The sequence below is a fragment of the Strix uralensis genome, chromosome Z (genome assembly GCF_047716275.1).
Source record: "Strix uralensis isolate ZFMK-TIS-50842 chromosome Z, bStrUra1, whole genome shotgun sequence".
NCBI classification, from domain to species: Eukaryota; Metazoa; Chordata; class Aves; order Strigiformes; family Strigidae; genus Strix; species Strix uralensis.
The window spans coordinates 106,821-129,510 of record NC_134012.1 but is presented as its reverse complement, the minus strand read 5'-3'; the positions used below and the strand labels follow the sequence as shown (position 1 = coordinate 129,510).

At 56.0% G+C, this 22,690-nt stretch overlaps 3 protein-coding genes across 9 annotated transcripts in view; 1 reads left to right on the top strand and 2 right to left on the bottom strand.

Moving 5' to 3' along the window:
- Nucleotides 1-121: 121 nt before the first annotated feature.
- LOC141937844 (uncharacterized) lies at nt 122-13,326 on the bottom strand. Its single transcript, XM_074856073.1, has 11 exons — nt 13,322-13,326; nt 12,679-12,941; nt 12,416-12,552; nt 11,631-11,696; nt 11,395-11,431; nt 10,307-10,387; nt 8,694-10,072; nt 6,095-6,256; nt 3,599-3,698; nt 1,008-1,138; nt 122-454 (listed from the first exon to the last, which is right to left on the bottom strand). The coding sequence occupies exons 1-11, from the start codon at nt 13,324-13,326 to the stop codon at nt 170-172; spliced, it is 2,646 nt and encodes an 881-aa protein (XP_074712174.1). The 3' UTR covers nt 122-169.
- On the top strand, nt 9,089-14,163 carry TRMT10B (tRNA methyltransferase 10B). 2 transcript variants are annotated; one of them, XM_074856743.1, is made up of 8 exons: nt 9,089-9,253; nt 9,324-9,432; nt 9,533-9,657; nt 10,139-10,291; nt 11,079-11,157; nt 11,991-12,058; nt 12,350-12,473; nt 13,432-14,163. In XM_074856743.1, the coding sequence occupies exons 1-8, from the start codon at nt 9,089-9,091 to the stop codon at nt 13,536-13,538; spliced, it is 930 nt and encodes a 309-aa protein (XP_074712844.1). In that variant the 3' UTR covers nt 13,539-14,163. The 2 variants fall into 2 exon arrangements, with proteins under 2 accessions (XP_074712844.1, XP_074712845.1); XM_074856744.1 differs by lacking the exon at nt 9,533-9,657 and having other exon boundaries at nt 9,099-9,253.
- FRMPD1 (FERM and PDZ domain containing 1) overlaps nt 13,550-22,690 on the bottom strand; it is a 27,749-nt gene continuing 18,608 nt past the window's right edge. For 3 of the 6 annotated variants that reach the window (XM_074856735.1, XM_074856740.1, XM_074856739.1), the window contains 6 exons: nt 22,525-22,620; nt 21,102-21,284; nt 20,529-20,676; nt 19,020-19,835; nt 15,146-18,504; nt 13,550-14,921 (listed from right to left, as the gene is read on the bottom strand). In XM_074856735.1, the coding sequence (XP_074712836.1) occupies nt 16,172-18,504; nt 19,020-19,835; nt 20,529-20,676; nt 21,102-21,284; nt 22,525-22,620 (3,576 nt within the window). In that variant the 3' untranslated portion in view covers nt 13,550-14,921; nt 15,146-16,171. The remainder of the gene's footprint in view (nt 14,922-15,145; nt 18,505-19,019; nt 19,836-20,528; nt 20,677-21,101; nt 21,285-22,524; nt 22,621-22,690) is intronic. The other 3 variants (XM_074856736.1, XM_074856737.1, XM_074856738.1) reach the window with 3 other exon arrangements.

Genomic DNA, 22,690 nt, shown 5'->3' with positions numbered 1-22,690 from the left:
GCCCTGCCCCCGGCACCGCCCCCCGCGTCACACCGCCCGGCCGCGTGACACCGCCCCGCCACGTGACACCGCCGCGTTAACGCTTTCACGCCCGCGCGCACGCACAGCGCAGCAGCCGGAATCAAGAGCTCGATGGATCTTTGGGGCGCGCAGGCGCCAGCGAGCAGCGTCAGGCGCCCTCCGCCTCCCCCTCCCGCGCCCCACGCGCCGTCCTGCCCATCGAGTAGAACTCCCGGTTGGGGCGCAGGCCGACGACATGGGCAATGCGATTCGACATGGCAAAAAACGCCGAGATCATGCCTATGTCCCAGGCATCCTCGCGGTCGAAGCCGTGCCTCTCCAGCTTCCGGAAGTGCTCCTCGGTGATGTCGTCAGCTCGACAGACCGCGAGAGCGAACTCCAGCATCGCCAGGTCCCTGTCGCTCAGGTCCGCCAGCTTCCAGTTCACGATCACCTGCAGGAAGGCACAAACCAGAGGCGGCACAGTCGCACCCCGCCAGCAGTCCAGCTGGCCGACCACCTCCTCTGCTCGGCACCTCCACCGGACAAAACACCCACCCGCCTACTCCACCTCCCTCCCCATCCCGGGCACCATGGCGGGTTTGCCGAGCTCTGGACGAGCTCCTGAAACAGGACCCGACACCCACAGGGTGCTGCTGCTCCCCGCTGGGAGCGAGTTCCTCCACAGACCAGATTAACACAGCAAAGAACGTGGGCAGCAGGATGAATGTTCCGCAGAACCGTCCCGCCCCGCACCTTGCTTGAAAAGGGGATGAGGGTGCACAGACCCCCACCTCGAAGTCCTACCCCTACTGGCCACCGCTCCGATGGCTCGCCAACAGACCTGCTAAGCCAGGAACTGAGTGAGAGCCCTGGACACATCAAGATTGCTGGGAACCACACAGATTTAAGATTAAAACTTCAGGTGAAAAAGCAAAAGGGCCGTTCCCACCTCCCAAAGGACCGTGCGAAGCAGGTGGGGCACACACTGCCGTAGTCCCACTGACCTGGTCAGCCAGCGCTGGCTGCTTGGAGTATATCCGGTGAAGTGCTCCGTGTGCAACCACACAGTAGGGACATCTGTTCACAACACTCGTAGCCACAATTATGAGCTCTTTGTCTGCCTTGCTGAGACGCCCTACAGGGATGGCAAAAGATTTGGCACACTTTGCTATCGAAAATATCCATCACAGCACTATCACTGGGGAAACAGGGAGGGGAGGGCTCCAGGTACAGGCTGCCGGCAGCACAGCCCAGGAGACAGGGCTCCGGAGAACGCGCATGGAGACACCACAACCAGAGCGCCTGGGTGACAGGACAAGGGGCAGCGGTTTTAAACTGAAGGACAGCAGGTTTACATCGGACATAAGGAGAAAATGTTTTATGACGAGGGTGGTGAGACACTGGGACAGGTTGTCCAAAGAAGCCGAGGGTGTCCCACCCCTGAAGGGTTCAAGGCCAGGCTGGACGGGGCTTTGAGCACCCTGATCTAGTGGAGGGTGTCCCTGCACAGGGCAGGGGGCTGTTGGACTAGATGACCCTTGAAGGTCCATTCCAACCCAAACCATGCTGTGATTCTGTGATCATCCATGCAACTGATTTACCTGGACAGTTGATCATGAGGCACGTAATTAGGATGAGGGGCATGAGATTTGGTCAATAGGGGAATGACAATTCTACATAACAGGAAAACTCAGAGGAGCAAAATTACTTGCTCACTGAGTAGAAAGCTCAGTTGGTGCTTCTCCATGTAGGTCTCAGAGGCAAATGGCTAGGGCAGGTGTGGTCTGTTCTTCCTCTGATGCTTTATTGCTGCTTTTACAGAAAAGTGCACTGTTCTATAACCCACTAAGCACGTTTCATCAAGTAAACATTACTGGCAGCTTTTGAAGGCAGAAAGAAAAAAACAAAAGGAACAATTAGGTACCCTAGGACTGGAGCTTTAACAACTTCTAGTGACCACCAGCCAGACAGACTTCCACAGAGTGTCTGTCCCTGTGACTGCTCTAAAGAAGCTGTGAAAAAGGCGGCTGTGCTTTGCTATACTCAGAATCAATCCTATTCACGTTCACAAACAGCTTCACAACAGGACTGTGCACAGGATCTGAGGAACTTACCTGGCTGTGTATCAGCACTCGTACTCTTTGCCATTTTTAAGATAATTAGCAGCAGCGTTTTTTCAAAACTACACTTCACAGGGAAGGTCAGGGCCCCTCCTCCTCACAAAAGCTACTGCTTTACTGACTCTGAAAATATTTTCGTAAAACCAGTGTCTTCTAAGAGCATGAAAGACACTACTAAAACCTCCTGGGCAAAGAGGAGTCAGGGGAAGAGGCCTTCTCGCCCTGGTTCAGCACCAGAAGGCAGCAGCTACACCACGATACTGCAGCAGAGATGCTGAAGAGTGTGGGATCCAAAACAGCCCTACTCATCAAGTCAAACAAAAAGGAAGCATGGAAACAAGAAGGGAAAAACAGACCCTCGTACAGCTAGTGGCAAGGCTTCACTCCAGCAGCACAAGCAGAAAGCTTCACACAGAGACTGCATGCGAGAAAGGCGTAAGGCCGCACTCCTCACTGCCCCCACAACTTGCTGAAACATCCCTCCTGAGCCCTCATCTCCCATGAGCAGGAGAAGCAGTCTAGACGCACCAGCTTCTTTAAAAAAACGTGGGTTTTACTAATGTACCTTCAGAGCAAAAGCAATGAAAACAGGCCTCTTGGTGCCCCGTACCACGGAGAGCTGGAGGGAGGAGCAGGCAGTCCCCAAAGTGCGTTTCCTCGAAGGCACCGTGCAGAGTTCCCCACGGCCTGGCCTGGCAGCCCTGCTGTGGCCAGCCCTGGCCTCCCCGCTGGGCACCCAGAGGCACCCCAGGGCACAGCCAGCACCTCACTGCCCCGCCTGCTGCTGCCGGGCGCGGACACCCCGCATTCCAAGTCCCCCCGGCGCGGGTGCCAGGGGCACAGCCTCCCTCACACAGGTTCTGCGCGCTGCTGGTGGGCCAAGAGCTGTTGTGAAGGAAGAGCTGCAGGGGGGCTCAGCGCCAACCTGCCCCATCTCGGGAGTCGTACTGTGCTGGGCCTGGGGCTGCAAGCCCACGTTGCGGCTGTGGTGCCTGGCTGCGTGACACTGCTGGTCTGGAACCTGACTGACCCCCAGGCCGACTTTCCTGCTTGGTCTCGGCTCTGCCTCATCCCCACAGACTTGCCTGGGAAATCGGGACTGCTGGCCCTGCTGACCGCTGCCAGACCCGCCCTGCTCGCCTTGCTCACCCCTGCCCTGCCTTGCCAGCACGCTCAGCTCCCGGCTCACCCTCCCTTAGGCACCAGCCCGTCCTTTCTCCGCTGCGACACAGAGCACAGCGCAGCAAGGCAGCAGAGCTTGGCTTGAGAGGTACTTTTAACCACTGGCTAAAGAGTATGAAGCTGTATGCAGTACAGGAAGGAGCAGCTGTGCAGTTCCAGCCGCTGCCAGATGTTACTGGGGGCTGGGAGAAGGCACAGTGAGCAATACATCTGAGGATGTCAGAAATGTCGCTTCTAGCAACTTCTCGCATCTACAACGGGAAGGGCAGTTCTGAGGTGGTTGTATGGTTTACCTGTGTCTTTGTTCATAATGGCATTGTAATAAGCAAAAAAAGCTCTGAATTCAGCAGGTCGGTGAGACATGGCTTTGAACACATTGGGCAGAAATCCAGTCTGTTCAAGGAAAAAGAAAACCAAGTCAAGAACTGTAACAACACAGAGCACAGAGGGCAACATTCAGGCACTAGGCTTAGGGAACAATTTCTTAGCGCAGCAGTGCTGAGGCATCTCTGCAGACCCATTCTCCTGCCCTTTGAGCCCATTTATACATATGACTGAATATGTAACGATGTGGTTCTTAACTAGGTGTTGCTGCAGTTTCATCGCGTGACTATTTGCCCTGCTCACTTCAGCCACAGCGGTAATGACCACAGTCGCATCATGAGCTCCTTTCCAAACCAAGGGGCTGTCTCCGCTTGGTCTCCCTGCACAGGTGCTGCTTTGCCCATTTCACTATCCTAAACCTTCTGCACCTCTTCTTTCCTCTGAGCTTACAGGACACAAGACAGGTTGTCATGGTTTAAACACCACACAGCTGCTCACTCACCCTCTCCCGCCCTGGGGATGAGGGAGAAATTGGAGGGCTAAAGGTAAGGAGCCTCATAGGTTGAGATAAAAACAATTTCATAATTGAAATAAAATAATAATTATAATAATAATAGTAATAATAGCATATACAAACGAGCGATGCACAGGGCGATTGCTCACCACCTGACAACGGATGCCCAGCCTGTTCCTGGCTAGCAACTCCAGAGAAGGGAAAATCCCAAAACCGCAATCCCAGGAAAGAGCGAGCTTCCCAGATCACCCTCCTCTACACACCGATCGTGATGTTATATGATCTGGAACATTCCCTCGGCCAATCCAGGCCCGCTGCTCTGGCCGTGCTCCCCCCCAGCTTCGTGTGCACCCACACACGGGCAGGACACGGGGAGTTGGAAAGTCCTGGATTTCTGAGCAACAACTGAAACCATCAGTGTGTTATCAGCATTCTTCTCATGCCAAATCCCATGATGAATCCAAAACACAGCGCTGTTCTAGCTACTAAGAAGAAAACATTAGCTCAATCCCAGCCGACACCAGGACAGGGGCTCCGGCCGAGGCTGTTTGTGGTGCCGGCACACAGTGGATGCACAGACTGGCACAACAACAGTGCTCCGCTCTCCCTGTCCTGCTCCGACAAGCGCCGATGCCCAGCCACCATGGCAGTGTCAAGGCTCCTTCCCCAGAGCACCGCTTGCTGCCTCTCACATGGAGGCTCAGCCCACCCGCGCCCGGCTCCCCATGGTCAGCATTTCTCAGCAGGGGTTCAGCCGTGGCGCCCGGCTGCCCACAGCAGCTTTGAACAGGCTGGGCTCTCGGTGATGTGGGAACCACCCGCAGGCCCCATCACCTTGCCGGCTGCTGTTCCTCGGGGTGTTTATGGGAAAGGAAAGCAGCCCAGGTGCCACAGACCCCTCTGGCAACCTCCCTCCACTGCCACGTAACTGCCTGAGCCTTCCTTCTGTCTCACCTGTCTGTTTACTGCTCATTAAGCAAGAGGAGGCTCTTCCCTCTTCATCCACAACCCCTCAGCTGACTTAGGAACCTCTGGCAACGCCAGCAGCACTGTTTGGGTATCAGGTCTGCTCGGTTGATTGGATTGGATACATCGGTCTTTGCTGACCCCTTCAGTGCACTGAGACACAGGGGTGTGCACCACAGCATCGGAAACCTGAGCGGACTCTTCCTCTGTACATCATATTTACCATCAAGTCTGCTGACTCCTTCTGTTATTACGCAAACTTTACTGGGGCCACTGCACGGTAGCAGAGCACAGATTCAACCCCCCGGCAGGAAGGACAGGGAGGCTGGACCGGCACTCCCCTGAGAGGAAGCTCTTGGAGGAGAGAGGTCTCCACAGCGCTGTGGCTGGTGGAGTGTTCTGGCCACCAGGAAGAGCTGTGTGGCATTCCTTCTCTGCAACAGCAGGGAAGAAAACTCTTGTCCAAAATCCTCTTTCTCCCCTTACACCCCGTTCTGCATTAGGCTTTACTGTTCTGCCACTGCACAGCCCATTTTGGCTTTGGAGAGCAAAAGCCAAAGCTCAAAAGCAGAAATACCCCCTGAGCCTTTTAATACTGTCATCAGAACAGCTCCTCCTTTGTTTTTTCTCCATTAAACATGTTAAAAATACTCATAATAGTGCCTCAAGAAAACACAGATGCTCTCCCAGAAAAACAAGTACATGTCAGTATTCCAGCTAACCCCAAGCACGAGACACCACCTGAAACAACCCACCAGTCTCACGGAACCAGGCAGACTTACAATCCCGTCAGCACACTACAGGATTTCCAGTAAAATCCCCATCCTGGAGACTGGAAGGAGCTTTGCAAGAAGTGCCGCTCACCTCAGTCTCCCATCAGGTCTGTGTTAGACCTAACGGACCAGAACCACTCTTTTAGGGTGTACGACCTGCTCGGACTTTGGACCCTTTCCACTGGCAGAGTGTTGCAGCAGAGCTCCTTTACCTTCACTTCCACTTCCTCCATGAGCTCCACAATGTCATATGGCATGTCCTTCTTGTTGGGTACCGGGTATCGCCCAACAGGCCCTGCTCTGCTCCCTTCTCCGGTGCTGTATGCCACCCGGGGCTGCCTCCAGAGTCCCCCTGAGGCCAGGAGAGGCAGGAGCTGGGGAGAAAGGAGAGAGGGAAGTTTGTAATTTGGAAGGACAGAGCAGCCTGGGGAGGGAGAACTTTTCCTCAGCTACTCCTGCCTTTCCGACAGGACTTGGGGGCATGTCTGTCGCTGGAAGCCACTCTCCGTTAGTGGGGCAGTTGGTGCTCTGGGGAAGGAAACCCAAGTCCCATTCTGCCCTGGGTTTGTGTGTGTGGTGGGTTTTTGGTAGCTGGGGAGGGGCTACAGTGGTGGCCCCTGTGAGAAGCTTCTGGAAGCTCCCCCAGCTCCAAGTTGGAGCCGCCTGTGGGCACAGCCGAGCCGATCAGCGACGGTGGCTGCACCTCTGCGATAACGTATTTAAGAAGGGGAACCTGGGAGGAGGAGTGGGAGTTGTGACGGAGACACCTCTGCAAACACCAAGGTCAGTGGAAGAAGCGGGGGGAGCTGTGCTGGAGCAGAGCCCCCCCGTACCCCGTGGTGAGGTGGCAGGGCCGCCCCCCCGCCCCCATGTTGGTCACCAGAGGAGCAGAGACCGACCTGTGGCCTGAGGAGGGCCCCACCCCGGAGCAGGCAGCTGCGGCTGGAGAAGGCCAGGACCCTGTGGGAGGAAGCCCCCGCTGTTGTAGTTCAGATCTGGGGGTGACCCACACTGCAGCAGTTCAGGAAGAGCTGCAGCCCGTGGGATGAACTCGTGTTGAAAAGAGCTTGTGGAGGAGTCTCCTGTGAGCAGGGGACCGCGCTGGAACAGGGGAGGAACGACACAAGTTCCCCCCACCCTGAGGAGGAAGGAGCAGTGGGACTGACCACACCCCCCATCCCCTGCCCCCCTGTGGGGGAGGAGGGAGAGAAATAGGGAGCAAAGCTGAGCCTGGGAAGAAGGGAGGGGTGGGGGAAGCTGTTTTCAAGATGTGGTAATGCTTCTCACTGTCCTACTATGCCTGTCAAGTGTTGTTGTTGTTAGTGTTTAAATTAAATTGATGTTCTTTTTCTTTCCCTAACAAGTCTGTCTGTTGCCTGTGACCATAATGGGCAACTCATCCCTCTCTGTCCTTATCTCGATTCCTGAACCTTTTTCTTGATTTTCACCTTCCCAGTGCTGAGGGGGGACTGGAGAGTGAGCGGCTGGCTGGTGCTCAGTTGCCCTCTGGGCTCAAACCAATCTCTGGCTGCAGCCCTAAGCTGCTGTGTGGGCACCTGGCAAGCACCACCTCCCCTTGTCCCCGTCCTCTGCACCACCTCAGCTGCAGCCACAGCTGCTGCTCCTCTCAGTCCTCACCAGCCATGGATCACCCCATCTGCACCAATGCCGAACCTGCGGCATCGCCCGAGTTTAAAAGGTGTTTCCACCCATCTGCACACAGCAATGTCACGCGGATGTCTACCCGTGGCACTAACAGATGTCCTTCAAAAAGGAGCACAAATAATAAATTGAAGGCCTTTTTTTTAATGCCAGTCAGCCTTCCTCCAGGCAAAGCCACCTTCCGTCCTGCAGAACAATCAGTGGCGCCAGAATCAGGCCTTCCAGAGCACTGTTATGCCAGGACCACTGGGGGTTTGGTACTGACAAGGCTGCATCCCCCTTTGCAGCGCTCTGTTATTGTAAGAAGTTTTGGTCTTGCAGCGTCCACACCACAGGCCTCGTTAGCTCTTGAGCTGTGTCGTGAAGGGCTTTACAAAAGCAGCTGCACCTCACGGACGGGCGGGAGAGTGGTGGGGTAGTGGGTACAGGGACAGCAGTCACCCCATCGCTGCATGGCGTCCCCCACAAACTGGGAGTGAGCACTAAACCTGTCGGATCACACATTCTCTGAGGGTTTTTGCTCGACATATACTTGATTTCTGGCCTGAAACGCCAACACACTACTGCAGCATAAACGAGTAACAATGATAACGGAGGCAGAGACACCTAAACTGGCTGCTGTAAGGAAGATGCAGAATCTGTACACACTGTACCAGAATGTATCCAGGTACCACCTACAGAAACTATGAGAAAATCTCTAAAGCAAGTACAGACAGGAAAGCAATCTCAGAAACCAAACTTCTCAGCATTAAGTGCAAAATACACTGGGGTGCAGCGAGTAGCTTCAGGGCTGCTGAAAGCAAGGATGGCCACGGGACAAAGGTCACCGGGCACCCGGTTCAACCCGGGAGCAGAGGTCTGGTGGGTCCCTCAGACGGGCGGGCTCAGGGCGAGCAGCACGGGGCAGCAGCTTCACGTAGGGACGGAGCACAAGGGCCCCACGGATTCACCCCCCATTCACAACGGCGTGGGACGCCCGAGTGCGACGGAGACACCGTCAAGGGGCAGCAGCCGGTGGCTTCGTTGAGACCCGGCGGCTCCGTGGCGGCTCCGTGGCGGCTCCACCCCCCCCCCCCCTCCCCGCCTCCCCCGCGGAGAGGCCGCCCCGACTCCGGGCCCCCCTCGGCCCCGGGCCCAGCCCCTACTCACGGGCGGGCGGGCCAGGCCGCGCAGGAGGGCCGCGCTCATGGCTCGGCCTCCCCGTCCGGGGCGCCCCGCTGGGAGCCGGCGGGCGTCGGGTCCGCCGAAACCGCGGCCCGGTGCGCTCGCCGCTGAGAAACGGCACGGGGCGACGCCGCGGGGCCTCCGCCGGACGGCTCTTCCGCTGCCGGAGCGGCCCCTTCCGCGGGCGGCGGCGCGGCCCCGGCCCTGCCCCCGCGGCTCCCAGCCAGCTGCGCCCGGGCTGGCCCGCACCCCCCCCCTCCCGGGCAGCGCCAGCACAGTGCCGCCCGCCCGGCGCCGACTCGCTCCCCCAAGCACAGCCCGCGCCCTCCGCCTGCCCCACAAGGCCCCGCCCCGGCAGGCCCCACCCCGCAGCGGCGCCAATGGCGGGCGGCGATGGCGGCGGCGACGGAGGCGATGGCGGCGGCCCGTCGGCGGCGCCCGAGGGGGAGGCGGCGGTGGCGTGCGAGGCCCTCCGGCTGCTGCGGATCGAGCCCTCGGCAGTCGGCCCCGGCGCGGGGCGGGCGGGTGGCGCGGTGCGGGGCTCGGTAGGTGCCTCGGGGCGGGACGGGCCCGGTGGCGGGCGGCCCGAGGCCTGAGGCCGCGCTGGTCCCGCAGAGGAACGCGCTGCGGAAGCGGAGGCGCTGGGAGCGCGTGCTGGCGGCCAGGAGGAGCAAGCGGAGACAGGAGCGGGAGAGGAGCCGGGCCCGGCGGGCCCAGGGCCCAGGTGAGTGGCGGCGCGGCCGGGCCGGGGCGGCGGGGGCCGGGCCTGGGGCGAGCGAGGCCGCGGCGGGGGCTGCGCTGCCCGTTCTGCTCTCCCCCCGCAGGGGCTGCCGGCCGGGGCGGCGGGAGGCCCGCGGCCGCGCTCGCCAGGGAGCGGCTTCTGGAGGCCCGAGAGTCGGGGCCGCGGCTCTGCGTGGACCTCGGCGTGGCCGGCTGCATGACGCGGAAGGTACGGGGGGCCCCGCCCGCGCAGCCCCCGTGGGGCCCAGCCCCTCGCCGGGCTCCGGGAGCTGCTCCGAGATCCTGGGGACGTGCCCGCTCGGAGCCACGACACGGCCGGGCACCGCTCTGCTCCCGCTCCGGGCAGCGGCCGCGGGAGAGGGGGCGTCCGGGGCGGGTCGCTGGTGGGTTCTGGCGGTGCTGGGAGCTGGGGCTGTGGGGTGCAGGCAGCAGCTCTCCCGGGCTCAGCGCCCGCGGCGGTGCTGGCCCCTCCACCCCGGCCTGCCCGTGGTCTCCAGCGCTGTCCGGGCGGCGCACCCAACTCTGGGTGTCCTTGAGACCCGGAGGCAGCTGAGCTGCGCTCCCCTGGACGGCCCCACCGAGAGCCGCAGCCAGCACGTGGGCGTCATGGATGTCCGCGGGTTCTGGATGGAGCCGTGTAACCCCCTGCCCCACACCTGTGGGTCACTGTGCTGGTTCTTTGTTGGAAGGAAACAAGCCGCCTCGCCTCCCAGATCAGGAGACTCTACGGGGCAAACAGGCGGGCCGAGAAGCCGTTTTGGCTCTGTCTGACAGAGTTTGTGGTGGGCTCGTTGATCTACGAAGAGTGTTTTCGCATGAATGATGGCTTCTCCAATTATTTGGTAAGGGTCTCTGACCACAGCGCATCCGAGGCTCGTAGCCACAGCGCTGGCCCGCGGTGTTGACCCGAGATGGGCTGAGATGGGCTTGGATGAGAGCTGTGAGTGGTGTGGGACTGCAGTTCAGTGACAGTGGGTGAGGTCACGTCCTCTTGCCCTTTGGCAGGAGCTGAGAACTGACATATGATGGGGGCGATGTGCAAGACCTTCAGGTTAGGTCGTGTCCCTCCTGCCCGCAGGAGAATTCCTTCTCTGGGTGCTACTTCTGCAGAGAGACCTGTGACAGTGGGGACAGGCAGACACGTCAGCTCGGTCGGGGATTAGGCAGCTCAGGCATTCCTGTCCAGGGTTTTTGTACCCATCTCAGGTCTGACTCAGGCATGAGACCCACACAGAGGTGATGGCAGCAACATCGAGCCCTGTGTTCTACAGTACACATGGGGCTGCAGCTGGTAACAGTGAAAGGGGGAAAACACCTGAAGTGGAGATTCCTGAATCTCTCAAGAATTAGAATTTCATTTAAAATTAGGTAATTATGGCTGCTCTCCCTCAAACCACATCTAGGGATTTTGATGAGAAGATAATTTAATTGATTTTGAGATAACATATTCAGTGCTCATATAGAAACATTTTCCAATTTAAAAAAACCCCACACTCATCTGCAGGAGTTTAAACACCTCAGGCAGTAGTGTCAGTTCCAGGATATTTCTTGAGTCTGAGAGTGGGTTTTGCTCTGGCAGATGAACTTTGGGCTAATGGGCTGCTTCTCTCCCTGTTTTGTATTTTTCAGATGGATACAACTCCAGAAAGTTACCTGGACCTGTTTCCTTTAGATGCAATTGTTTATCTCACTCCTGATTCTCAGAATGGTAAATATTTTACATGCTTTAGGCACAGGGGAGCTAGGGCAAAAGGTTGATTTTTAAGCTTTTCTTTTTGAGACTATTTCATACTTCAGGTGATTCAATTCCAAGCATTCAGCATCTCAGATTGCATGAGATGTACTGTATACTTAGGTCTGATGCTAAATATATTCCTTGCTTAATCTGTTTTGACGGGGAATGAGGTTTTGACTCAGGACTGTGTGTGATCTGCAGCTGACTTACTTAAAACCTGTGTGTAGACCCCCTGCAGTGTGTAATACTGCGAAGTGGCAAAGTGGAGATGCAGTGGCAGTTTTGGAGACAGTCTAAATGACATCTCTGAAACAATGCAGCAGCTACAACATTCCCTTTATTACTTAATTTGCTGCCGTGTTTATTTTCTCCTCTTCCTCCATTTCTAACTGGCCACGGGTTTCTGGGGATGTAGATCCCCTCCTTGTTTTACGCGAGTGCCTTACTCTGATAAAGTATCCATGGAGTGTGGGGGAGGGTTTTAGTAGGTGACCTCGACAGTGGGGAGGCATCTGCAGCGCAGATTGGGATCAGAGTGACCAACCCAGTCACATCTCAGATCAGACAGCGCCAAGGGGAGCAGTGCGCGGCGCCACTGGCACTCTGCTTCCAGCCACTGTCTCATCTCCCTCTTGCTGGCAGGTGCCAGCGGGTACTTCTGTCCCTGAGACCTCAGGCTCCTGCACGCTCTGAGGCTCCGGGGTGGGGGGCAGCTCTGGCCACAGCTTTCTCATGGAAGTGGGGTCTGGTGTAGGACAAGATTTTACTGCTGTGTGGTGGTGAGCAAGTGCTTCTCTTGTTTCTAGTCCTTGAAGATATTGATCCCAGTAAAGTGTACGTCCTGGGAGGCCTGGTGGATGAAAGTATTCACAAGGTGGGTAGTAGCTTGTCAGGACTGGAAGGTGCTGTCTGCCCCTCACGAGAGCAGAGATGTCCCATTGGTGCACCCAGTGCTGCTGCTGCCTTGATCCAAGACATGGCTGCTGTGCCACCATCCATTTTTCTCAAGGTTCTGCCTGGATCCCTCACCAGGCTGCAGCAGTCTGGGTGAAATGAGTCCCAGGACAGTTTTCAGCTTCACAGCTGCTTGTACCCAAAAGAACGTCCGTGCTACAGGTGTGCAAGTTTGCGCACATGGGGCACCTTGTTCTGGTTTCCCTTGCAGAAGCTGACCCTGCACAGGGCACAAGAGCAGTCCTTGCAAACAGCCCGCCTCCCCATTCGAGAGTACATGGTGAAAGCCGTTAACACCAAGAACTACCACTCGGAGACCCTGGCAATTAACCAAGGTGAGGGGCTGAGCTGTGTCCAGCCCTGGGCTGGAGGGGCTGTCACGCACTGCAGGGTTTCCAAAGTGGAGGCCCAGTGCTGAGAAATGGGGAGGCACTGTCAGCAGAGGTTTCTCTTACTGGGTTTTATCCCTGCTGCCCCGTTTTAAAGGTGTCGTGTGCTTCTCTGCATCAGCCTGCTGTGGGGGAGCAGGGCTTGCCTCACCCTTGGTTTGCACAAAGCAGTGAGCAGCCGGTGCAGGGGGTGTGAGGAGGCTGCCGCTGCTGGCAGTCACACAGGGTCCCAGCAAGGGAGGACAGATCTGTTCAGGGCTGTCGGGCTTGATCAGGGCAAGGCTGACAGCAGGGCGGCCGTTCGCCTGCTGCAGCACGGTGATGGCTCCGTGTCGTGACCGTGGACCGGGCCAGCCGCTCACAGCAGTGGACGTGCCCGTGCTCCTCCGCCTCTGCCACTGGTCTGCGGCACCTCTGCCAGGGACTGTCGTGGGGCTTGAGTCAGTTCTTAGCTCTGGCACAAGGACAAGGCAGAGATGGTGCAGGGCTCTGCAGAGCACCAGGCACAGCTGCTAGACACCACGGTGTGTCCACGGGAGCCCTGACACGGGGAGACAGCATCTGAGCAGCAGTGGTGAAGCGCGGTAGGTGTGACCCACCACGGGTGTTCTGTCAGCAGCATGTGCAGGCAGCACAGCTTAGTCAAACAGGATTGGAGGCACCTCGCCTTAGTTGACACAGCCTCTGCTTTTCCTAGCCAGTGCTCCCCAGAGTCTTCAGAATATTCCTCTGCTCCTGGATGAGCTGCCTCAAACACTTGCTCATCAGATTTAAAATGGGGGGGGAATGCAGACCCCATGTTGACCTTCTCTGGCATCAGCTGTTATGCAGCCAGTGGGGTATGTACTGTAGAGCTTGCCACTGGTACCGGTATCACAGCATGGCACATCTCTCTTCCCCACAGTGTTTGATGTCTTATCAACTTACTATGAGACCCAAAGCTGGCCAGCAGCCTTGAAAGCTGGAGTTTCTACCGGAAAAGGCTATGTGCTACCAGATGCAGTGAAATAAGTGGAAATACCTCACTATGAGAATGCACAAGAAAATTGTTTATTTTGTGATGTTAAGGAGCTCTGCAGACAAGAGAGGCAAACTCCAAATTTCAAGCAGAGGCACTGGTATGAATGTGCATAGAGAAAATGGCTCTGCTTAAATCTTGTGTAAGGAGCTTGTCAAGAGTGACATGTTCTACCTCAGCAGTACAACGCTGGACATTACTTTTCCCCTTGGAACAGAAAACAAAGCCGATGGAGCCCTGGGATCAAGTAAAAACTGGCAGGAGTTCAGTTTGGCTTGTTTGGAGATGCTTGTTAGTGTTTCTGACTCCTGCATCTACTCTTGTTCTGGGACAGGGAAGAGAGCTTTAAGGTACTTCTTTCATCTTGGTTAAACAGTAAGGAAGGTGAAGTTAGAATTGCAAAACTCACTGGTGAGGAAAATTCCTTCCCGTGGAAAAGGACAGTGCTGTTCCAGTTGGGGAACACAAGATGGGAAGCAATTCCCCAGTGGAGAAACAGTTTCCAGGTGCATCATGTCCAAACAAGTTTAAACCAGTTGCACTGAAGACTTGGTGAGTTGTTGAAGCCTATAGCTAATCTTGTGCATCTAATCTATAAATAAAACGCTTATTCTTAAACTGGCATTGCATCCTTGCAGTTACTGGTGCATGGTACATCACACGCTGAAAGGCAGTTTGCTGACCCTGATGTGCCTCCTGGAAGGGTGCCTTTGACTGTGCCCTGCACAAACCGCAGGGATGTGTTTCACGGCCACAGCAGAAAGCATTTTTGATACATCTAATGTGGTATGTTACCTCAGCCAGCTGCTAAAAAAAACCAAACAAACCTTGCAGTGAATGCCTATGGCTGACCATCAGTGGAAGAATTTGAAGTCTCCTGAGGTAAATTACTGTCTTGTTGGCTTACACGTGCACAGGAAAAGCGTTTTACACCTCCTGACATTTGGTGTCGGTGGGGCCGGTGGCAGCTGCTGTTGGTAGACATGGTGTTGCCCACCCCCTGCTGAATTGGGGTTTGCCGGTGCCTGTTCAGTGCCCTGTGGGCTCCGTCGCCATCCCCTGTGCCCTTCCAGCTTGTGCCTCTCATGTGCTGTGGACCAGCAGCTGCAGGGGGGCCTCAGTGGGGGAGTCTGTAAGTTCCTCGCTGCGCCCAAACCACCGGCAGCGCTCCCAGCCCTGTCCCCGCGGCCAGGGACAGCTGGTGCCCGCAGGCGCAGCGAGCTGCAGGGGCTCTGCGTGGGGCTGGTGAAGGTTGCCTGGTTCCTGTGGGTGTTTCCTGGCTGTTGGGGTCTACCCGCTCAGGGAGGTTTCCTGGGGATGCTGCTGTGCACACGGGGTCAGCTGCAAGGACTTGCCCTTCGCTCCCTCCGGACACACTGAAGAATGAGCAGAAAGTGGAGGTGGCCTCCCACAGACGTTACAGGGCCACCTTGTCCCCACACTGCCCTGGGAGATGGGGTGTGCGAGGGCAGAGCTGGCCCTGTCCCACAGCACCCCCGTGCCCCTCTGCTGCCCAGGGCAGACCCCCCCGCCCCCAACCCTGCGCACGCTTGGCTGCAGCAACTGACCCGCTGTAGCCACAGCCCATTGCGCAGCTCACCTGCTGCAGAGACCCCTCACAGAAAGCCAGCTGTCCCCAAACACACCCCTGGGCTAAACACCAGCAGTGGGGGGGCCTGCCTCTGCCCTCCTCCTCCTCGGGTGCTGAGGTCAGGCCTCCAGCACCAGAGTGCCCATGACGAGGGATGCATGGCTTGGCCGGCCAAAGGGTGAGCGGCTCACCCCTGGTGAGGGGTGTTCCGCAGAGGGCGGAGAAGAGCCACTGGTGAGGTGGGGCAGAAGGGCTCGCCCTCTCCTAATAACGGGCCATCTCCACTGCTGCGAAGGCGGCATTTCAGCCTCGGGAGAAGACAAAGATCCGTTAAGCAGCGTGGGGGGGTAACTGGGGACTTTCCCAAGCATCAGCAGAAGGAAACAGAAGAGCTGGCTGACACACAGGAACCATATCAGAAGAGCAGGGCATTGTGTTGCCCGCCTCGCCTGGGACAACCCTCTTCTGCCCTTGCGAGGAAAAGCAGTTAAATAGAGCACAGCTGTGTTCCCAAAGAGGTTTCCCTCATGAGCCCAGACATACCCTCAGCTATGGAAGGTGGACAAAGCCGCCTTGGTTCCTTCAAGTCAGGCCAGGGTGGGATTTGACATCGCTACCAGAGTCAGCCCGAGAGTAAGGAGCAGGAGGAAGAGCAGGCCAAAAGGCTCCCATCTTTCTCCACAGGCAACGGAAGGCAGCCAAGACAACACCTGGAGCCTGGCCACCTGCAAGGCCCTCAGGAGGTGAGGGACAAGCCCCAGGCGAGATGCACAAGCCACTGAAGCTCTCTAGAGGTTGCATATTACATACAGATTGTGCACGCAGCTAGGCTGAGGGCAGTATGCCCTGCCCCACCACCACCTGCAGACACAGCGGCTCTCTGTGCAGCTGAGCCAACGCGCACGGACGCGTCCTTCTGTGGCCATCCCCAAGCTGCAGGGCTGAGTGTCCCGTGGGGGGAGAGCTGGCAGTGGACACAGAGAACATGGCTGGGCCCTTCCCCACCCAGTGCACTCGTGCCACCAAAGAGCCTTGTCACAACAATGGCGGCACCCTGAACTGCTGCAGGAGACAAAACATGGCAGCTGTAAGGGCTGTGTGCTGGCGGGCGAGGAGCTTGGCGCCCAGATCTGGGCAGTCTTGCCTGCGAAGCTGCTGGTGAACAGCCTGCACAAGCTGGTGGTAGGTGCCCACCACATCCAGGAGGGCAGCCCCGAGCTCCTGCTGCCTCTGCCTGCACATCCGGCAGTGCGTCACCTGGAAGCAGGCCACTGCCAGCTGAACCAGGTGGTCAAATGTTGCCCTCAGTGTACCCTGTAGCTCTCCAAGGGGCTGCTCGGTTTTCAGGAGCTCCTGGCAACTGGACAGCAGGTCCTGGGAGGCTAAGCCAAGGGCACCCTTGCTCTCAGCGCCCTGCTCTGCACATTGATCCTGCAGGTGTGTCGCTTGGTTCCCGGAGAGCTTCCCCACAACCTCCTGAAGCTCTGTGGTGTAGGTGAGGAAGCAAGAGAAATCTGCAGGGCTCATCCGTGCTTGGTCCTTCAGCTGGCTGAGGGCTTGGACGTGAGGGTCCCACCATGCCACGTCCCCAGCAATGGAGAGAGGGTAACTGCTCACAGGAGTCCCAGGAAGGCTGCAGCTGCTGGATGGTGGAGTGGTGAGGGGCCCCAGGAATGTGCCACACACGGGGACGGTGGGTTCACGTTCCCCCTTGTCATCAGGCCTGTGGAAGCAGCTGATATAGGACAGCCGGCAGCTGCACTTGTCCATCCCAAGGTGTGGTGGAGACGTCATCTTCACTGTGGAAACACCCAAGGATCTGGTCGTGATGGGGTCAGAAGGGGTCTGCTCATCCTTCTTGTGGTTAAAGCAGAGGAAGGAGTGTTTTGAAGCCCCATGGTCTCCTGCTCTTTTCCCCAATGAGCCCAAGGGAGTTGGGCCCGAGGAGGTGGAAAGCCCTAGAGATGGAGTCAGAGGGGAGTCCTTCCCCACCTCAGTAGCCTGTTCTCTGGGAAGAGGAGCCTGAAGAGGCTGCAGCTGTTTGTGAGCCACATTTCCTGTGTCTCTTCCAGGCTCTCCTTCAGCCAGCCCCTGGCTGATTACCAACTCTTTCTCGAAGGGTGGTCCATCTGGGGATGTCTGCATCTCCCTTCTGACAGCAGCAGCCCCCAGGCACCCGCTGGTCTTCTGAGAGGCCAAAAGCTCTAGTGGGGTATCTACCCTTTCCTGAGATGGGCTGGGCGATGTGAGGTCTGTCCTCATCCCAAATGAGAGCCAGGAGAGGCGAGTTATAACCCCTGAAGTGCTGCTGCAATCTGTTAAGAGCTGGGTTGCATCTGGAAAACCCACATGATTTTTACTGTGCACTTTCCGTAAGGCCTCCTTGGTTATCATTTGTCTGCTTTTGGCCTGTGACCAGGCACCGTCGCTGCTGTTTTCAGCACAGCTGTCACCATTAGCTCTTCCTTCTTCACCGGGAGCCAGGGCAGGCTCCTCGCATGCTGCCTGCCCCGCGGTTGTGGGGAGCAGCTCCTGGTCCTGGGGAGAGGCCACGCTGGGCCCACGAGCCAAGGGCGGCAGCACGTGTTCATCAGCAGGGCAGGTCACCTCCCGGTCCAGGACTGGGGGTGCACCGCCAGCCTTCTGCTGGGCTGCCATCACCTCACCCACCTCCCCCAGTGACAGGCGGGCCCGCCAGCCCCCGGTGGCCACGCAGCTCTCCTCACTCGGCCACGCAGCGTTTGTCTTTGCAGAGGAACTTTCCTGGGCAGCTCTGCTTTGCCCCCCAGAAAGGGGCTCAGCTTCCTCCAGGGACAGGAAAGGTGGATGCGCGGCATGTGTGGGCTGGATGCCACCGTCCAAGTGCACGGCAACGCCTGCACTCTCCTCCCTGTGCTGGTCACCCTGCAGGCGAACAGCTGAAATGGAATAAACCACCGAGTCAGTCACCGATTTTGTTTCCATGGTGTCAGGCTCCATTTCCATCAGGTCAGAGGATGGGTCTGTGCTGGCAGTGTCTCTCTGGGCCTGGGTGGCAGCAGGAATTTCCAGCTCTGCATTCTTCTCGATGTCCTCTGAGGAGGGTGGAGCAGGGGGCTGAGCCAGCAGCGGTGGGGGAGGTGGCCAAGAGTAGTAGCTCTGCAGAGAGTCTGGCAAAGCCAAGGGGAAAGTGACCTGTGAGGTGTAATCAGTTTTCAGGAAAGATCTCCTCTTTCTCAGGTTCTTGGCGTATGTCAGCTCCTTCTCCTTTCTGTGTTTCTCCCTTGCTGTCTGCCTTGTCATCAGGTTTTCCCCCAAGCTGTAACACCTTAGTTTCTTTAGGAGGCAGGAGGAGTTGTCTGTACCCTCCCGGGTCATACTGTACCCTGCTGGCAAGAAAAACACATGTAAGTCAGGAAAGAGCCCCAGGCAGCAGAATACCCACATCTATGCAGTAGGCCAAAAAGCTCTTAACACAGGTCCTGCAATTGCAGAGTTTGGCAGCAAAGCCTGGCTCCCAAGTGCCACAGGAAACTTCTGTTATGGGTCAAGCACCTACTTGGAATCAGCTGTCTCAAGAAAAATAGAGTCAGGGCTTGTGGCTGCAAAGACTGAAGCTCAGGATTAGTGCTGAAGGGTGCTAGATAGTCTCCCCTTGTTTAATGGCGTCCCTTGATCGGACTGCAGGTACAGCTATCATTCTCAAGTAAAATTTGGTGATATAAGCAGCAGCTACAGAGAGCACTGCCTACAGCTGTAGATTTATTAACACTGAATAGAAACATTATCAGAAACTCCCAGCCTGAATATTTAGATGATAAAAACTTCCAGAATTTACAATTTTGTGCCTGAACATGCAGGAAGGAAACCTGCAGCAACCTGCAGCCTGTGGGTGAGGGTTTACCTGCCAGGGCATCTGGAGGGCTGAGCCTGTCTGCAGCATCATAGAACTCCTCCTCAGAGCTGGTGTCACCAAACCCTGGGGGTGGCTCCAAAATGAGGTCGCTCGCCTCTGCCACCCGCTCTGCTCCACATGGTGCCTCTTCCCGGGCAGACCCATCTTTCCAGGGACTTCTCTGAGGGCTGTGACTGACGTTGCTCCTCTCCATACCGCCTGCAGGTGATATGCTGTAGCACAGGTTGTAGTAGCCCATGGTGTTCCTCTCAGACAGCTTGGTCTCCAGCACAGAGGCACCAACATCCTCCCCTCTCTGCTCGGAGGGGCTGTCTTCATACCCCGGCCCCTCTGCATGCGGCACCTGCAAGAAGCAGAAGTAGTCTCTGGTTTCTGTGCTGCTGGAGCCTCCTGCAGCATGAATGGGGAAGAAGCTCTTGTCTGAGCTGCTCATCTCCTGGACTGTTGGTGTGTAGAAGTGGAAGAATTCTGGCCTGCAGGAAGAGCAAGCTTCCAACTCATCTTCCTCCAGTGCATCCATAGAGTCACTGGAGCCACTTGTCTTAAACCCTCGGCTCTCCGTGTTGGCTGAATCCGAAGTCTCGGATGTGCTGTCGGTTGCGTTGTCACCCCCATCACACTGGTCACTCCCTCCAGCTCGGGCCTTTGTGTTGTCCTCCTCCAGGCTGCAGAGCTCTCCCAGCTTCTCCTTGTGGCACACAGGATGGGCACTGCCGTATGCGACAGGAGTGTCCAGGCAATGCTCTGAGGAGGAATCCAGCTCCCAGGAGTCTTCAGAGTCACTGCCAGTTCGAGATTCATACCCTGGGAATTAAACACATCTATCAGCCTGTCCTTTGCAGTGGCAAGGAGGAACAGTCAGACAAGGGTTATGAACTTGTCTGCACAGGAGGGCCTCAAGGCCCAGAGAGCTCTGCCCTCACCTGCTCTTTAGCAAACAAAGCGAAGAAGAAATATGACCCTGCAGGGCTGTAACCGGGTCCCTCCTGGCTGCTTCGCCCAGTTTTACTGCAGAGCAGTACCAGAGGCAGCTGCAGAACAGCAGCCATGAACTCACTGCCTGAAGGCTCAGCCTGCCACCCCTGCGAGGCGGCACTCATCCTGACAGGGGACAGGGCAGCACGGCAAACAGACCCCCCATCTCCAGGCCCAGGGACGCCAGCCCTGGGGAAGCTGTTCAGGAGGCTGGTAACAAGAGCGCGAGCGCTCAGGGACAGGTCTGCCATTTCCACGGCAGGCACTCTGCCTGCACTTCTGGGAGGAGCTGACCATTACCGCTGCTCCTCCCCTGCCCGAGTGTCTGGGGTTGATGGAAACCACCCAACACTGCCAGCAGCAAGGCTGGCAGTCTTCATGATCTGCAAGTGCCACTGCACACCCCTGGGCTACTGTTCGAGCATGATGCTATTCCCAGGAGGGAAAAATGCCTCTAATTGCTGGAGGATCCACCCACTTTCTCCCCATCCCTTGGCAAAAAAACAGCTTTTCTTTTTAAACCTTCTTCAGCTGAGACACGGTGCAGTTGCTGTTTTTTCTCTCCCCAGGTAAATATGGAGACATTTGCATCCACAAACAGTCTGTAATAGCCAGTGATGAGGCAGACAAGATCCTTTGCACTGTTTGATTCCAGCAGCAGAGTCAGCAGCTTTTTTTGGGGTGTGGGATGGGGAGAAAACAGTAAAAAATATTAGAATGGACAAATATTGCTCGTACCACAACCTGCAGGAACACGTTGCACGTTCAAGACATTCCTTTTCTCCCATATCACCCTTACTGCAGAGCACTCTGGCTTTGCATGAAGCACAGAGAAAGAAGAGAAATTGTTTTTCTTGCATTTTGTTTCTTTGATATTTCTCACTGATGGAGGACAACAGGAAGAATCAATTTTCTTCCCTTATTTTGTATGCTTCCTTCAAGCTTTCCCTTCTGAGTCTGTTCTAAGCCTTTTGTACTGATGACACCATCAGCTAAATGCCAGATTTTGAGAAGAATAGATGGTGTGAATGACTCCCCACTTGTTCTCCGGCCCTGACACAGCCACAAGCTGGCCATTGGGAAAGCACCGCTTACCTTCAGATCCTGCAGGTAGATTTTCACCATGCTCACTTTTTCAGACTCCTCTGTAAGCTCCACCCTGCTGATGTTTGCAAACTCTGCCAGACTTGCTATGATGTTGAGCTTATTATTGATAATTTGGCTCACGCCGTACTTGGCACCCACCAGCAAGGCAACGTATGATTCTCTGTCCTGTAGCTGTAGGGGGAAAAGTTAAATCTGTAGCCAAAACCTGAGCAGGAACCTATTCATATGTACTGGGCAGGGACTCCTCAGCCACCCGATCTTGTGTGGTGTCTTAACACTGAACTCTCTGTACAACTGGGCTGTCACCAGCTGCAGAGGGAGCCCCTCATTACTTACAGGCTGTCAGGTCACCTGCTCCCAGCCGTTCTCTTCTCTGCCTCGGGACCGCCAGACTCCCTGTGCCCCCAGGGCAGGTGGCCCCAGAGATGCACCAGCCATCTAGCAGGAGAGGTGGTCAGCAGGAGGCTGCTATCAGAAGTGTCACCTGGCGGGCTGCACCAGATGGACCTAGTGAGACCTACTGGAGCTGGCTAGAAACTTCAGGAAGGCATTTTTGGTTTTGGAAGAAATGTCAGCACTTTCTGTTAGGATCAGACACTTAAAAAAAATGAATCAATGCCCACATAACTTGGCAGAAATATTTCAATTTGCACACAAGTGTAAACCTAGACATTACTGCAACCCATCAGTAAGGTCCTCCTCTGGTACAGACCATCCTACACTGCTCAGCTCTCCATACAAAACAGCTTGTGGCCCACAGTTCAGTACAGATCCAAGAGGGGACAGGCAAAAAAAACCCCCAAGAAATCTCTTGTGAAAACAGCAGTGTTCTTTTTTACAGTAAGGTTTAAGTGTGGCCAATATCTCGTTTTGAAACCTCCCCAGATCTCTTAAGTACTTTACAACATACAAAAAATATAGACAGAGCTTGTCTGAAGAGTCACAACTTTCAACTAGAAAAAATATGCATAATTGTTGTGTAGACTGGTATGTTATTCACTTCAGTAGAACTATGCTGACTTACCCTAGCAGAGTCCCTTACCAATATTTATCATGGTGTCCCAGGACAGGGAAAAGTGGTGTGACTGGAGCTGGCTGAAACAGCATCACCAGAGCTACTGGTACGTTTTCTATGAGCACCAAAGCAAAGACAGGGAAGGAGACTCAGTAACAGGTTGCTAGTCTCACACCAACAATCAACTAAGAAAAACATTTAAACATTTCTGCTTTAGATAGGGTTTGCTTTGGTTAAGACATGATCTTACCCACTGGTGAAGAAAAAGGATTAAAACTGCTTCTTGTGCCCTATCTTTGCAGCTATTGTCCAAGTACACTGCCAAAAGAGATTTGCAAAGCAAGGCAGTAAGACAGTAAGCCAAAATCCAATGATATAAACAAACAGCACTCGTACCATCAGGGTGGCATTAAAGATCCTCCCATTGTACATCTTCAGGTCTCCGAGTATTTGCAGGTAGCTCAGGCGCACTTGGACTGCAGCGAGCATGTGCTTCAATTTGCAAGAGGAGAAATACTGTTTAGAAACGTGACAGACGGTAAGGCTTGCCAGGTAGCCCATA

Excerpts from the sequence above, each read along its gene's own strand:
- TRMT10B (XM_074856743.1), top strand. The coding sequence starts at position 9,089 with ATGGCGGGCGGCGATGGCGGCGGCGACGGAGGCGATGGCGGCGGCCCG. Across the intron at positions 9,254-9,323 it reads GTGGCGCGGTGCGGGGCTCG|AGGAACGCGCTGCGGAAGCG; the intron begins GTAGGTGCCTCG and ends CTGGTCCCGCAG. Across the intron at positions 10,292-11,078 it reads ATGGCTTCTCCAATTATTTG|ATGGATACAACTCCAGAAAG; the intron begins GTAAGGGTCTCT and ends TGTATTTTTCAG.
- LOC141937844 (XM_074856073.1), bottom strand. Across the intron at positions 11,432-11,630 it reads TCCATGGATACTTTATCAGA|TATTACACACTGCAGGGGGT; the intron begins GTAAGGCACTCG and ends GCCACTTCGCAG. Across the intron at positions 10,073-10,306 it reads CGAGCCTCGGATGCGCTGTG|AACCCGCGGACATCCATGAC; the intron begins GTCAGAGACCCT and ends GGCTCCATCCAG.